The following is a 14914-nucleotide window of genomic DNA, read 5'->3' on the forward strand; positions in this document are numbered from 1 at the left end:
AAGAAAAAAATGTATCAGAACATACTGTACCCTCAAAAATGGTAGATTTTGACATTTCTTTTGCTTGGATATCGTGTTGATTAGTACAGGCATTGGATTTCACAATGCAAGTTTCACAATTTGAGCATTTAAAGGTGCCCTAGATTCAAAAATTGAATTTACCTCAGCATAGTTACATAACAAGAGTTCAGTACATGGAAAAGACATACAGTGAGTCTCAAACTCCATTGTTTCATCCTTCTTATATAAATCTCATTTGTTTAAAAGACCTCCGAAGAACAGGCGAATCTCAACATAACATCGACTGTTACGTAACAGTGGGATCATTAATATGTACGTCCCCAATATTTGCATATGCCAGCTCATGTTCCCAACATTATGAAAGGCATTAGACAAGGGCAGAACGTCTGGATCTGTGCACAGCTGAATCATCAGACTAGGTAAACAAGCAATAACAACAGCGAAAAATGGCAGATGGAGCAATAATAACTGACATGATTCATGACAACATGATATTTTTAGTGATATTTGTAAATTGTCTTTCTAAATGTTTCATTAGCATGTTGCTAACTTACTGTTAAATGTGGTTAAAGTTACCATCGTTTCTTACTGTATTCACGGAGACAAGAGCTGTCGCTATTTTCATTTTTAAACACTTGCAGTCTGTATAATTCATAAACACAACTTCATTCTTTATAAATCTCTCCAACAGTGGAGCATTAGCCGTTAGCCACAGAGCACAGCCTAAAACTCATTCAGAATCAAATGTAAACATCAAAATAAACACTGTACTTACGTGATTAGACATGCTGCATGACGAACACTTTGTAAAGATCCATTTTGAGGGTTATATTAGCTGTTTGAACTTTGTTTATGTTGTTTAAGGCAAGCGTGAGCTCCGTGGGCGTGGAGCACCAGATTTAAAGGGCCACACACCCTGAATCGGCTCATTTCTAATTATGCCCCAAAATAGGCAGTTAAAAAAATTAATAAAAAAAAAAATCTATGGGGTATTTTGAACTGAAACTTCACAGACACATTCAGAGGACACCTTAACCTATATTACATCTTTTAAAAAAAGTTCTAGGGCACCTTTAAATTGGCTTGGTCTGTGAGATACAATTTGTATAATTTTGTAATTGAGAATATAGGATGTGTGCATGTAAATATGATATTTTTATATCTATTCTTGTATTTGCTTTAACATACACTACCTTTCAAAAGTTTGGGGTCAGCAAAATTTGTTTAGAAAGAAATTAATCATTTCAAACACATAAATTGATCTAAAGAGACATTTGAAATGTTACAAAATATTTCTATTTTAAATAAATGCTGTTCTTTAGAACTTTCTATTTATCAAAGAATCCTGAAAAATGTATAATGGCATATATATATATTAAGCAGCACATCTGTTTGCAACATTGATAATAACAAGAAATGCCTCATGAGCACTAAATCAGCACATTAGAATGATTTCTAAACGATCATGTGAGACTGAAGACTGGAGTAATGATGCTGAAAATTCAGCTTTGGCATCACAGGAATAAATTACATTTTGAAATATATTCGAATAGAAAACAGTTCTTCTAAATTGCAATAATATTTCAGAATATTACTGTTTTTACTGTATTTTTGATCAAATAAATGCAGCCTTGGTGAGCATAAGAGACTTTTTTTTTTTTTTTAAATATTAAAAATCTTAATCCCTAAACTTTTGAATGGTAGTGTTTACATGTATTTGTCTTCATGCTTGTCTTAAATTTTATTTACAGTCACTCTGAACTCAGATTAATAACTCAATTCACAGTGACTAACTGTTAAAAGCAGTTTGAAATGACAGTCTGGCATGGTTTTCCTGTGTAATGGTAAGTGCATCTCTCATCCCATAAAATCCTTGTGGTTTTGCTGTGGTCAGAGTCTTTAAACTTTCAAATACAGTTTGTGGGAAAGACATACAAGGATAATGAAGGGAATGAGATCGTACCTGCTGCACACTAGCCTGGAGCAGATCTCCTAGCCTCTCTACCAGTTCTGTGAAAGTGGGCCTTTGGGATGGTTCTCCATGCCAGCAGTCTAACATGGTTTGATATCTATGGAGAGAAACATGCGCATGTTAAAGAACTTCCTTTGAACATAGTGTTCAAAACGCCATAATCATAAATTGCAATTCTTCAGCAGCTACACAAACCCTCATGAATTACGTCCTTTGCCTTGACCTCTGGGTTAGTCTGCAAATCCGGCTTTATCCAATTATTTACAGTCATCAATAATATTCAGTGCGTGACACGAGGAGTGAGGCTGAGTGTTTTCATTGCACCGTGCTCAGGGTGAGAGTTTGTGTTGAGAGGAACTTCCTCCAGCTCTACACGAGCTGTCAGCATCTCTTCCCACAAGAGACGTCTGGGGTCCTTTATTGGACTTTGCAGTGGTCTGTAATGGTTAAGTTTGTCTGAAGGCTAAGGTTCAGTTGTGAAACACTGGGGCGTCAATGCACCGACCCGGCATTTGAGTAAATGATCACGGGCGATGATTGAGCTGTATCCTGTTTATAATGTGGTGTTGCACTCAAAGGTCCTTATATAAATAAAGCATGTTAACCATGAAACTCTCTGATCCCGTTTGATTAGCACGACATTGGGCAATTTGGAGTATGGAAAAATTACTGTACTAGTTGATGACTCATTACTTCCTTATGCTAATCATCTAATATATCCATCTGGGTTTGAATTCGGTAGTCATCAGAGAAGAGGTATTCTTCTCGTGGGCTGTGTAGGAGATTAGCAGGAGGAAGCAGGACTTCTAAAATGGTTATTTTAATGAATCCAGATGGAGCGACTCCTTAAACTAACAGGAAGTCCAGAAAATTGTTGAATAGTGGTTCCTCTGAAATCAACTATACACCAGGATGTTATATATCCCATCAAGCTGTGCTCACATCTATGGCACACTTTTCATGGAGATAAATGGAAAATACATTAATGAACAACAATAGCGTTTAATTCAATATATTGAATAGTTATGAGCCTGTGGGATGGTGGGAACCAGTTCATCATTAAATGTGTAAATCAGTCTGGATGGATGATCTGGACAAACTCCTGGTTTCTGAATTGAAGTCCTTTTCATCATCCACAATAGGGAAGTTTGGGTCAGGGTCAGGAATAAAGTAATGTTTACCCTGAGTCCAGTACATAACTTGATCAACATCTCTGCTACCTCCATCAAAAACGATATTCAGGTGATACAGTATATTAAAAGGACCCATATCTGCAATGTTAGTTGACATGTTCTTTGAAGCTAAATGGACTTGGCACCAGAGAGGCTGTATTTATGATTGCCACATTCAATTCAGGTCTGAGGTCTGGACTGCGTTTTGTAGGTCATCTCCAATCACCATCTGTCATGACCTCTTGTTATGTTCAATTAGCCAGACTTGGCGTGTGTGATTACAAATTTGAGACTCGCATTACGCACTATGTTTTTAAACATAAGCGCAATGTTCGTGTTTCCAAATGTTTAAGACAGAGGGTATAATACAGTTACAGAATATCAGATATGAAAAATTACCATCCTGATTTCAAACGAAGATACAGTAGAGCACAGCAGTAGGGGTTCTTATTGAGAACAGGCAGTGATTATTCTCTCTCAGACTGAGGTGATTCAGTTCTCTGCACCCATTTATAAGCAACACTATTCTGAAGTTGTCCACTTTACTTCCTTACCACATTTAAAACTGATACCATGACCCCTTCTCTCATATCTTGTTACATCTGAAAACTTTCAGATTTTGGTTTGGCTCGCTCTCTAACCCTGTAACCACAACGGGAGTATCTTGACGGTGGGTTTCCCTATCTGATGCCCAGGGGTCCTGCCACTGTGTTTGGCCACCCCATGCTGCCTAGGTAGACTGAAGCCTTTAATGTGAGCTTGAGTTTCAGCTGCATTGGTGTAAGTTAGTAATGGATACCTAGCACACATTAACTGCACTATAAACTAGCTGCCAATCAGAAGCTGCTCGACTTTCTTCTACTCAGCGAATAATTGATCTGTTTCCATTTAAGGCTTCAGTCTTGTGTCAAAGCAATGAAATTAGATATTTCTGCTCTTTTCAACTGTATCGATAGGAAAGGATTTTCTTTCCCCAGAGTACAGGTTTTAGCTAATAACCATGAAGGGTTTTGTAGGAATAAAGTCACTTAAAGTTTGTATGAAAGTCCTGGCATCACACAGAAGGAATGTATTTAGACATTTCATAAAATAAATACCTTTAAAGATGTATACTTTGAGTATAGTGACATGTCAAAATAGGTAACAGGCATGCAAATATGATTAATATAATATAATATAATATAATATAATATAATATAATATAATATAATATAATATAATATAATATAATATAATATAATATAATATAATATAATATAATATAATATAATATAATATAATATAATATAATATAATATAATATAACACATATTTTAGGTTTACTACAATAAATTGAATATTAATTCAAAATATTGTGTCAAAATTACAACATTTTAAGTAACCATTTTAAAAGGAACATTTGATGTGCTTATGCTAGATTAATTTTATGTTACAGTACATAACGGTTTTTCTAATTTGTGGCACTAATACTTTAAAAAGTAAATGGCTTCAAATCAGGACTGTCTGACAATAGTGGCACAAGCAGAGCGATTCTTACATTTCAGAGGAGGAGTATTCAGGTGCTTTCATCCTGGTGCCCTCCTTTAGTCGGCAGCAGAATTCCTCATCAATGTGTAAGCCAGGGTAAGGGGAGGCACCTGGGGAGAAGAAAGAGAATAATGGGGTTATCAAGACTTTTCCATGAAATAGAGCTCTGGCCACTTCAAAGGGCCTGACAAGAAACTCACTAAACTGTGAAGTGGGTTGGGAGCACAGAAAGATCAATGGAAAGACCTCGGCATAATCAGCATCAGTGGGGCTGATGAAGACAGTTGACTAATCTTGGAAACTCAAAGCTGTTTTCTCCAGAAACACTATATTATTAAGACAGCGTGAATTTGCAGACTGTTGAGACTTTGCTGCACACTTGCAAAAACCATGATTCATGAAACAATATTTTCATTTGCTTGACTGAAATCCTTTTAATAATATCTGATAACCACTAAAATATGCAGATCATAACAGTGAATCTCAGAACGGGTCAATCTTTCATTAAAATATGATTTAAAGCCCCTTCTGACATAGACTAGGTAGTCATTAAAAACAAATACATTAACAGCACTTGAAATATCCAGCAACTTTGTAAATATAGTGCAGCAGATGTGGAGTGCCTAGAAAAACAGGCCCAAGAAATTCAAATCCACAACACAAAACATGAGAGTGTACTTTGGGTGCGGTGCAAACTTTTCTCTCATGGACACTATCAAGTAGCAATAATAATTTTTCTAAACTTTCAGTGTTAGTCTATTTGACACCAACTTAAGTCAGTGCAGCTCAGTGGTAGTGACAGCTCAGAGTCATCAGTTAAGGTCCTATTCCTTCAATATCACTGATAATTTATTATTTATATTGTGTTTTCCTAAATGTTGCCTTTATGTTAACGTGTGAAATGACGCCCCACTATTTTCCCACAGATTTCATTGCATCCATTACAGTAAGAGTGTGAATGTAGAGTTAGGGAAATTTTAATGTGGTTTCTGGTTCAGTCAATATGCATTTCAAACTTAGAAAAAAAGCCAATTGAGTGCATATTATATATATATATATATATATATATATATATATAGAATGTTAGTCATTAAAATATATAATTTAGTGCTTAGAATTATGAACAATTTTGCATTGTGTTATAATGTTTCATTATTCCAAAAAAAGTTCTGATGCAAAGATTCTGCACAAGAATCTGTAATGAAATATTCGATATTAAATTAGAATTGTCAATAGTGGTTATATAGTAGATATATAGATATAATGTATACATACATATACGAATGGTGACATTAAAATTGTTTGCTCAGAGTCTTTAACGACAAAGGGGCCACAGCTACACTGTACAATATACCATTAAAGGTTATAGTATATTTGTGGAGGGGGAGCAGACATTTACATTAAATGCTGCCTGGTAACTGTGGGTTTACATTCCCAGTTGGGAATGAAACCTGATCAAATGGAAGATGATTCATCTGTTTTACGACCTCTATTTATAATTAAAAAACACAGCGTTGAAGTTCACAGATGTTGTTGCACTAGTGGAAAGAAAATTGTTTTTTTTTTCAAGCTGACAATGCAATCCATTTTGTTCCCAAAGGAAAATTTAACAGCAGCTGACAGTTATTGCCCTCTACATCTGGAGGAGGTTGATAGCGCAGGGCACCTCATGAGCAGCCTGGTTTGTGCCAGGTGTCTTTGATTGAGGACCCTCGAGTTCGTTTTATTTCCATTTGGATGGAGCACAGCATGTGCTCAGCGAGCCTTCCTACTCCATGTGTTTAACTTGGTGGGTGCTGAATCCTGTCTGGACTTTTTGCTTTGGTGTAAAATGCACCGAACCAGTAAAGCAAACAAACAAAGTCTCTATAGAAGAAAGGAAGGAAAACTACACTTTGTTTCATGGAAAACATCAGAGCAGAAAGCATTGTTCCAAGAAATGAAGGCCTGAGTTCATAAAAGCTGAAAGTTGACTGTTTCATAATCAAATCTCAACAAAATATTAAATCAAGATTGTTTGTGATAACAGTCAAAAAGTAATATAAAACATTAGGAAGTATTTTAAACACTTCTAATTGCTACAAGTTCCTAAACTGTTGCAACAGCGACATGAATAAAGAGGATGTGAGTTATACTCTTAGGACAGCAATGGTATTTACCAAGAGAGAAGATCTCCCACATAAGCACTCCAAAAGACCACACGTCACTCTGAGTAGTATAGATCTTGTCAAATATCGCCTCTGGCGCCATCCACTTTAAGGGAAGTCTGGCCTGTGAAAAGATAAGCAGAGCATGTTAGCGCCACTCTTACCTGTAACCACTCCCAATATTATTGTTCATTCAAAAACGTGCAGCTCATAAAACGCTGTCTATTTGATTATACAATCTGTGTGACGTCTTGGCTCAAACTCGACCACAAGAAAACATCCATTGACCAGAATAATATTATCAGGGCTTATAAAATGACTAACAGCACGCCAAAGACTCTTGGCATTAACAGAATTATTTTATCCTTTTCCAGATGAACATTCACAGTGTCAGTGTTTTTTGGCCCGTTATCATTTGTATCCATCACACTAAGTAGATCTGAAACACTGTATGCATTATACAGACTCACTGCAGCATGTATCCGTGACCAACATAAAGTAAATGGATATAATTCCACACTTACGTCTCCTTTGCGGACATAGTCTGCGTCCTTATATACATCTCTTGCAAGTCCAAAATCGCAAATCTTCACAACGTTGTTTTCAGACAACAGGATGTTTCGTGCGGCAAGATCGCGGTGAATACACTTGGAGAGATAAAAGAGAGATCCTGTTAGATTATGTTCTACATACTTCATCTATTAGTTTATTGTAATAGCAGGATATGATTGTATGTTATTTAAACTCTCAGTGTCTTGACTAGGGAAAAGGGCTGTAGTGAAGATGCGTTTTGTGTCTTATTTGAACCATGTGTGGCATTGCGCTGTCAGATGGAGCACATGATGGAAAGCTGTGATAATGTAAAACATGTGGAACTGCCATCGGGGAAACTCTGACCTGAGGTGAGATTCAACCACATACGCTAAACCGCATTTTTAGTATGTGGCAATTAATCTCATCTGCTGGATATGTGTAAACGAGTGTGTTGGATGAATAAAGTAATTTGGGTTTTCATTTTCTGGAGTTTTGGACAAAACTTTTCAAAGGGTTGCCAAAAAAAGGAGATTGATTGTTACTATAATACAAAAAGCCAAAGAATTATTTAAAAAGGAAATTGGTATTAAAATGATCTGCCACAACAAACTAAGAATACAATGATTCATTGCAAAGGTTAAAACTACGGAATGAAATCCTGAGTAGTGAAAGCGTGACTCTTACTTTTCTCGAAGCCAAGAACTCCATGCCTTTAGCCACTTGAAAGCTGTAGCAAATCAAGTCTTCCAATGTGAGCACTTTCTTATACAAATCCTCTTGCTCTGCAGAAAAGGGATGAAAGGGTATTAGTAGCTAAATCAAAACCACTGTTTTGTTGTGCAATTTTTGGTATGTAAAAAAAGAAATAACATTTCTAGGAATCGCTTCTACTACGAATCTGTGCTGTATATCAAGTTTGATGTTCTCTTAATCCATTAAAGGATTAGTTCAATTTACTGATAATTTACTCACCCCTATGTCATCCAAAATGTTTATGTCATTCTTTCTTTAGTCAAAAAGAAATGAAGGTTTCTGAGGAAAACATTTCAAGACTTTTCTCCATATAGTGGACTTCAGTGGGCTGAAGGTCCAAATTGCAGTTTCAGCGCGGCTTCAAAGAGCTCTACACGATCCCAGCCGAGGAATAAGTGTCTTATCTAGCGAAACAATCTTTCATTTTCCAAAAAAAAAATAAAATAATATACTTCTTAACCACAAATGCTCGTCTTGCACTAGCTTTCCACACATTATATAATTACGTTGGAAAGGTCACGCATGACGTAGGAGGAAGTACAGATCAATGCAATCGTGCAAAGACTAAGTCCTTCACGAAAAAAGGTAAAACAACAATGTCGGATGATTTTGAAGTTGGAGGAGAAAATGAGATGGAGTTTTACCCTACTGCGGTACTTCTGCCTATGTCACATGTGACATTTTCAACGTGATTACACATCGCAGAGCAGAGTATTTGTGGTCAACAAGTATACAATTTTCATTTTTTTTTTTTAGAAAATGACCAATCATTTCCTTAGATAAGAATGTGTAGAGCCCTTCGAAGCTGCACTGAAACTACAATTTGGACCTTCAACCCGTTGAAGTCCACTATATGGAGAAAAGATCTTGGAATGTTTTCCTCAAAAACCTTTTTGACTGAAGAAACAAACACATAAACATCTTGGCTGACATAGGGGTGAGTAAATTATCAGGAAATTTTAATTCTGAAGTGAACTAATCCTTTAATAACAGTTTTTTGAAGTCACAGTTTTCCTGTTTACTACAGACACATCCGATCAGGAGACACAATGAAATGCTTCTTTTTTTAGAGCAGACTGCGACGTGCAGTTTGTCGATGATACTCAAGTGAGGGGCTTGTGGGTGGGTCATCCACCTGAGTAAACAGTTTATCAAACCAGAAATAACCGGCATTGGACAGCACGACCCAATCTACCCACAGCGGACTAGCTCTGGTCTTGCGGCAGGAAATTAGAAAAAGCTCTGCGCGCAGTGGGTGACAGTGGCTCGTACAAAATATCAGTTGTATTTATGAATCCCTGAGGAAGCCACCTATCAGACTGAGGGGGAAAAAAACAATCAGCGGAGCCTTGAGAGTAGAGAGGGTGGGGTGGAGGTGAGACAGGGGTTGAGAGGGAGGAGGGGAGAGGGGAAGGAAGACACTCAGTCGCTACCTTCCTCCTCTTCCTCCGAGTCGCAGTAGCTCTTATCTTCAATGAAGCCGGAACTGGCTGAACTTCCGGTGCTTGCCACGCTCTCCAACCTGCGCTTGATGAGCTCGCTGAGATCACACCCGGAGCTGGAACGCAGAGCCTTACCGTCCTGAGACTGTGGATGTTATCAATCACATGCTCGGGTCAATTTCATGCGTCATCGTGTCAAATCACTGCTTGAATGAATTTACTTGCTTACCTTGTAAACCACAAAGTCACCCCTCTTACTTCTCAAGTAGTTGGAAAGGTTTCCATACTTGCAGAATTCCACAATTATCATTAATGGACCTGAGTGTACATCAAACAAATGTAAAAACAGAGAGAAAATGTTGAAATTTTGCACAAATTTCTCATGTCTCCAAGGTTGAATTCTCTGTCAACTTGCTCTTCTTACCTCCACGTTTTGTGCAGGCTCCTAGCAGATTGACCACATTGAGATGATGACCAATATGGATCAGAATCTTCAGTTCAGACATTAAAGCTCTCCACTCATTATTTGTAGCTCCCGCTGTTGAGTGAAGATGACGTTGAAGGAGAGGATAAGAGGAAAAAACTAATTAATGGAATGTCTTACATGGTCAGAAAGGATTTTTGTTTGAAATGTATGATTATGTATGATCTCAAGCATGTTGTTGTATTTCTGGTCTCTCATGCCGACTATATCAAATTACGGTTTCATTTTCAAATGGATATGAGATTTTTTATTAATGTCTAGACATAATTGTTTATGTCTAGACAATTTAAAATGCTAAAAACGTTTACATATTCGAAAAAATCTACATTTAAAAAACTATAAAAAGAATGTAAATCATTTAAAAAATAAAAGTATCAATTATATTACAAATATAAATACATCTATATAGTAAAATATATCAAAGTGTATAATAAATAATATAGAAAATAAAATAATTAAATCTAGCCAACGTAATGGTAGTGTGTTCTAACTTAAAAATTATTTGAGTAGCACTTTGACAATCAGGATAAACATCAAGTTCACACACGGAAATCACCAGAAAGCATAAAATTAAAAGTTCAAAGCCTGTCACTGTGTTTAAAGGAACCTTAACAGACAACATAATGCACACCATAAATTATAGCGCACAGATCAACATCTGGAGGCAACATTGTTATAAACTGTCTAAACTAAAGTATTTGAACAAGAGAAACAGCACTTTTCCAGGTTCTCAGTAGTTTGCACATCATTCTGGGGGAAATATGTGGTCAGGAACACTATACTGGTGACCTTTTGAGGTCATGGAGTCAGACTGGGAGGCTGTTGTTTTAACACGTCGGGTTTCCCGTGGTTTAGACCCATCAAAGTGACACGGGAGAGCTATGTTCAACGTTGAGCAGTAATTCGTACATGATTCATACCAAAGACACCTCACAGAGACTTTTATTGAGAGGAATATTGGCGCTCCTTGTTTCAAAGTAGGAGAAGGAATTAACCCAGCATGAAGAGAATTCAACATGTCAAACTGAAGACAAATTTCCTTTGCATTTCGTTTCGGATGATACAAATGTGTAAATAATTAAACAGTGACTGCTTATCTAGCAGGGCTGTCATACTCTGGAAATAAAATGTGTGTAGGCAGCAGATTTCATAATTTGAAGGAATTCAAATAAAGAGGAACTGCTTCTTATTAAGAAGTGACCTGCAGTGCATGAGGTGGCATCAGTCTTGCCTCTCATTCTATAATTAACGCACAGGGAAGATGAATGCATTGACATAAGTGGCAATGCATATCTAAAGAGTCGACAGATTTATCATCATCAAGAACAAACAAAACACCACCACCAGAGCGGCACTCATCACTCTGCAAGAATGCACCATCACCAAACAATCGCTACAGCCAGTTGACCAGACGGGGAGAGTTTAGACAAATACAACCACAGGGGAATACAGTCCTGCTAGACCAAAATATTTGTTTAACTTTAATGCATGGCAGTAATTCCATGTATTGATTCAATATTGTTGCATTATAGTGGACATTTTGGAAAGTGGCAATAAAATAATAGCAAACATTTACCAATTACAGAAGGTGAACCGTGTTGGTTCTGGTTCAGAGCGATCTAAGAAACATCTGTTTAGGGGTCATTGCTAAACACTACGTGAGCATTTGCACATTCAGTTCACTTGCGTATGCTTTTGTCCAAAGTTTCATATCTGTGGACAATCATAAGCATGCAATACCCTTAACAGCTGCTAATTATCTTCATATGAACTCAAGAAAAACAAAACCAAAAGGTCCACATGGACAGGCTTCTGTTTTCAATCTCTGATTTACATTTGCATTCAATAGACGGGAGTGATGTATTCAATACTGCCATAAAAAGGCTTAGCATATCTGTCTAAAAGAGCAAATCTGTGATGTGAGAAATGTTAATTACACTCAACTAAGTACTTTCTGTTTTTGTACTGCATTTCTGTTGATCTTATCATTATACTATGGGTCTAAAAATCAGAAACCTCAATCAAAATCTGGGAATTAAAACAAAGAAATGCTATGGTAGTCTGGTCTATTTGTAAGTCATTAATCGAATAAGTAAATTTGTGTAAACGGTTAGATGTTTTTGCTTCCACTGAAGCACAAGATGCTATTTGGATCACTCTCAAATCATTCTGTAGAACACGAACATCAGATTTTACACAAACTTTTGAAGTCCATGCAGCTCTGTAATTAAGGGCGACATACCAAAAAAGAAATTCAATATTTCTTTCCACTTAACTTGCCACTCATATCATTTGTAATGACTTTTAGAGCCCACTAAAACATAACATGTTACAGTTACCTTTCAGCATTTTCACAGCCACCGTTTTGCAAGTAGAAATCTTGTCAATGCCGAATGCAGAGGCCTCTACAACTTTTCCAAATGCTCCGTGGCCCAAAGTTTTACCTGTCAGAGAGAGAAAAAGAGAGAGAGCGTCTACATGAGCTTGCCGTGTCCTGGGGGCTCATAAATCAGGCAGGATGCCCTGTCAGGAGAGATGTGAGGCTGTAATTAAAACAGCCTGCTGAGGTTGGGACTGCCTGACTGACCCTCCACTGAGAATTCACGGAGCAGTTAAGATTGAACGACAGAAGCGGCCCGCTGATATATTAAGGCATATTTTCTTTTGAAAACTTACACAACCCTGATGCCCACCATTCTAACAAAACAGGCTTGAGGATTAAGGCAATTAAAGAGAAGAAAGAGCCAATTGTGTTAAGATAAATTTGTCTTTGTATGTTTGGCTCCTTACATGTTTAGTCCCACGGGAGACAGACAAACTCAATTTCATATTAAATATATGAGCTATGCCATCTATATTGATTTTATACTTGCACAGCAGCAACATCTAATTTGTGTCTATTTTTATTTGTTCCAAAGCATTTTAAGAGAAAGACCTGAGAAAAAGTTAATACTTCACTCTAATGAGTCTCATGAGCTACAAAAGAGTAACCTTTGAGTCAGGTATGACTCTAATTCATTCTGGTTTACATCACCTGCTTTGCTTTAAGAGGAAAATAAAAATTTTTTGGTTATTAAAAGAAGAAAAGGATCTTTGAACTCACCAAGTCTGAGGCGGTCTCTAGGGAACTCCCATTTGTTGCTGTCATAGGGCAGACGATCACACTGCTCATCGAGGGGCATTTGGTCGGGATCCATGATGATGGACAGGTACCCCATCTTTAAATCTGCTGAACTTTGCTGGTGAAATAATTCAATATTTCTTAAATCAGAATACTGACACAAAATGCAACTTTTTTTTGGCTTTTGTCATTCTTTCGATGTAGCTGCATGACAGTTTGGGCCCTGGTTGGATAGTTTCACACACATTAAAGCATTAAGAGTTTTTGAGAGAAGACCATGACCAAGTCTTTGTCGTAGAATATCAGAAATAAAACTGAATATTACTCAGTATTCTGTAACAATGACAGCTTAAATAAAAAGTATAACTTCAAGTCCTTACTTTTCTTAATTTACGGATGAAGAGAATGAGCATTATCCACAGGAATGTTGCTGCTGCTCCAGTAGACACCAAGATGATCACTTCAATATTTGGTTTACCATCTTCTCCTGTGTGCAGAAACGGCATGTTTTCAATGAGAGAACCATCTGTACCATATTCATCACTAATCTTTGTCTAATAAATACTACAAATGATATTTGTACATTTCATGTTTTAATAATATTTCTACATATAATCTCATACAAATCCACATTTCACAACAAATAAACTGGAAATGTCATGCAGTGCTGCTTTCTGCATTTCCCCTAAATTTGATTTTATTTCCATTTCTCATTTTCTGCAGTTTTGCAGTTTTTCACCGGATAGGGTCTGGCTCACTCCTTCTCATTTATCATGTGTTCACTGCGTAATGAGCGGTTCCAAAACTGTTCAAAAGGTTGATTTCCAAAAGGAGGAAGAATTTAAAGCACACTCTGCTCTCTTTGAATGACTGTTTGTTGAATCATGTCAAGCCATTTTTTCCCTCCCTTTTTTTTTTTTTTAAGAGGATATAGACATAATTTCACTAATGAGATGAGGGGACAATCATTTTATTAGAAAGGGGTCTTCTTAATTTACACTTTCCTTCAGCCAGCCAATGTTTCAAACCCTCTGCTTCTTTAAAGAGAATGTCTTTTCGATCAATAATGAATGTCCTCGAAGACTATGTAGAGGTCATCTCCCTTGTGTGCAGACTCTGACTTTAACTCCCAGACCCCCATCATAAAAAAAACTGGAATTTGCAATGGCATTCCTGGCAGCCTTAGTATGTCGTTCTCATTCGATAGTTATTCAAAGTTTGGCCAAAAAAGGCTATTTGTCCCGTTTACATTACTATGGAAACTTTGAGAACGTGCTTGTGAAATTTAGAAGCATCTTTACAATGTCTGAATGGAAGTGAAAGTCCTAAAATAGGAAAATCTGGGGTGCATTTCCCAAAAGCATCGTTAGCCAACTAACATTGCAAGTTTCATTGTTTCTAACATATTTCAATGATTTGGTGTTTTCCGAAACCATAGTTCAAACGAACATTCGGAAACTGCATCACAAACTTGTGTGGTTGGACTGACAGCTCCCGAGCTGTGGTTAGAAGCATAGTTTCTTGTTTTTATGACACATAAGCAAAATCAGCAAAATAAGTATGATCTATATTTTTTATTTTGAATATATACAAATGTCATTTACATATTTTAGTTTGTCATGAGATTTAAAGCGGCGTTTTTGAAAAGTGTGCATGTGCGTACGTGCTCTAGTAGCCTACGTAAGAACGAGCCTCTGACTGAATCTGGAAATAATTTGTAGCAAAAAATCGAGCATTAATT

General features: G+C 36.9%; 1 protein-coding gene across 2 annotated transcripts in view; it reads right to left on the reverse strand.

Annotated features, from left to right (window-relative positions):
* The window catches only part of kdrl (kinase insert domain receptor like), a 53443-nt gene that overhangs the window by 6711 nt on the left and 31818 nt on the right, over positions 1 to 14914 (reverse strand). For both annotated transcript variants that reach the window (XM_067387231.1, XM_067387224.1), the window contains 11 exons: positions 13554 to 13660; positions 13156 to 13291; positions 12392 to 12496; positions 9993 to 10106; positions 9798 to 9886; positions 9560 to 9713; positions 8058 to 8155; positions 7364 to 7486; positions 6852 to 6963; positions 4703 to 4802; positions 1985 to 2090 (listed from right to left, as the gene is read on the reverse strand). In XM_067387231.1, coding sequence (XP_067243332.1) covers positions 1985 to 2090; positions 4703 to 4802; positions 6852 to 6963; positions 7364 to 7486; positions 8058 to 8155; positions 9560 to 9713; positions 9798 to 9886; positions 9993 to 10106; positions 12392 to 12496; positions 13156 to 13291; positions 13554 to 13660 — 1244 coding nt within the window. The remainder of the gene's footprint in view (positions 1 to 1984; positions 2091 to 4702; positions 4803 to 6851; positions 6964 to 7363; positions 7487 to 8057; positions 8156 to 9559; positions 9714 to 9797; positions 9887 to 9992; positions 10107 to 12391; positions 12497 to 13155; positions 13292 to 13553; positions 13661 to 14914) is intronic.

Source organism: Chanodichthys erythropterus, chromosome 1 (genome assembly GCF_024489055.1).
Source record: "Chanodichthys erythropterus isolate Z2021 chromosome 1, ASM2448905v1, whole genome shotgun sequence".
NCBI classification, from domain to species: domain Eukaryota; kingdom Metazoa; phylum Chordata; class Actinopteri; order Cypriniformes; family Xenocyprididae; genus Chanodichthys; species Chanodichthys erythropterus.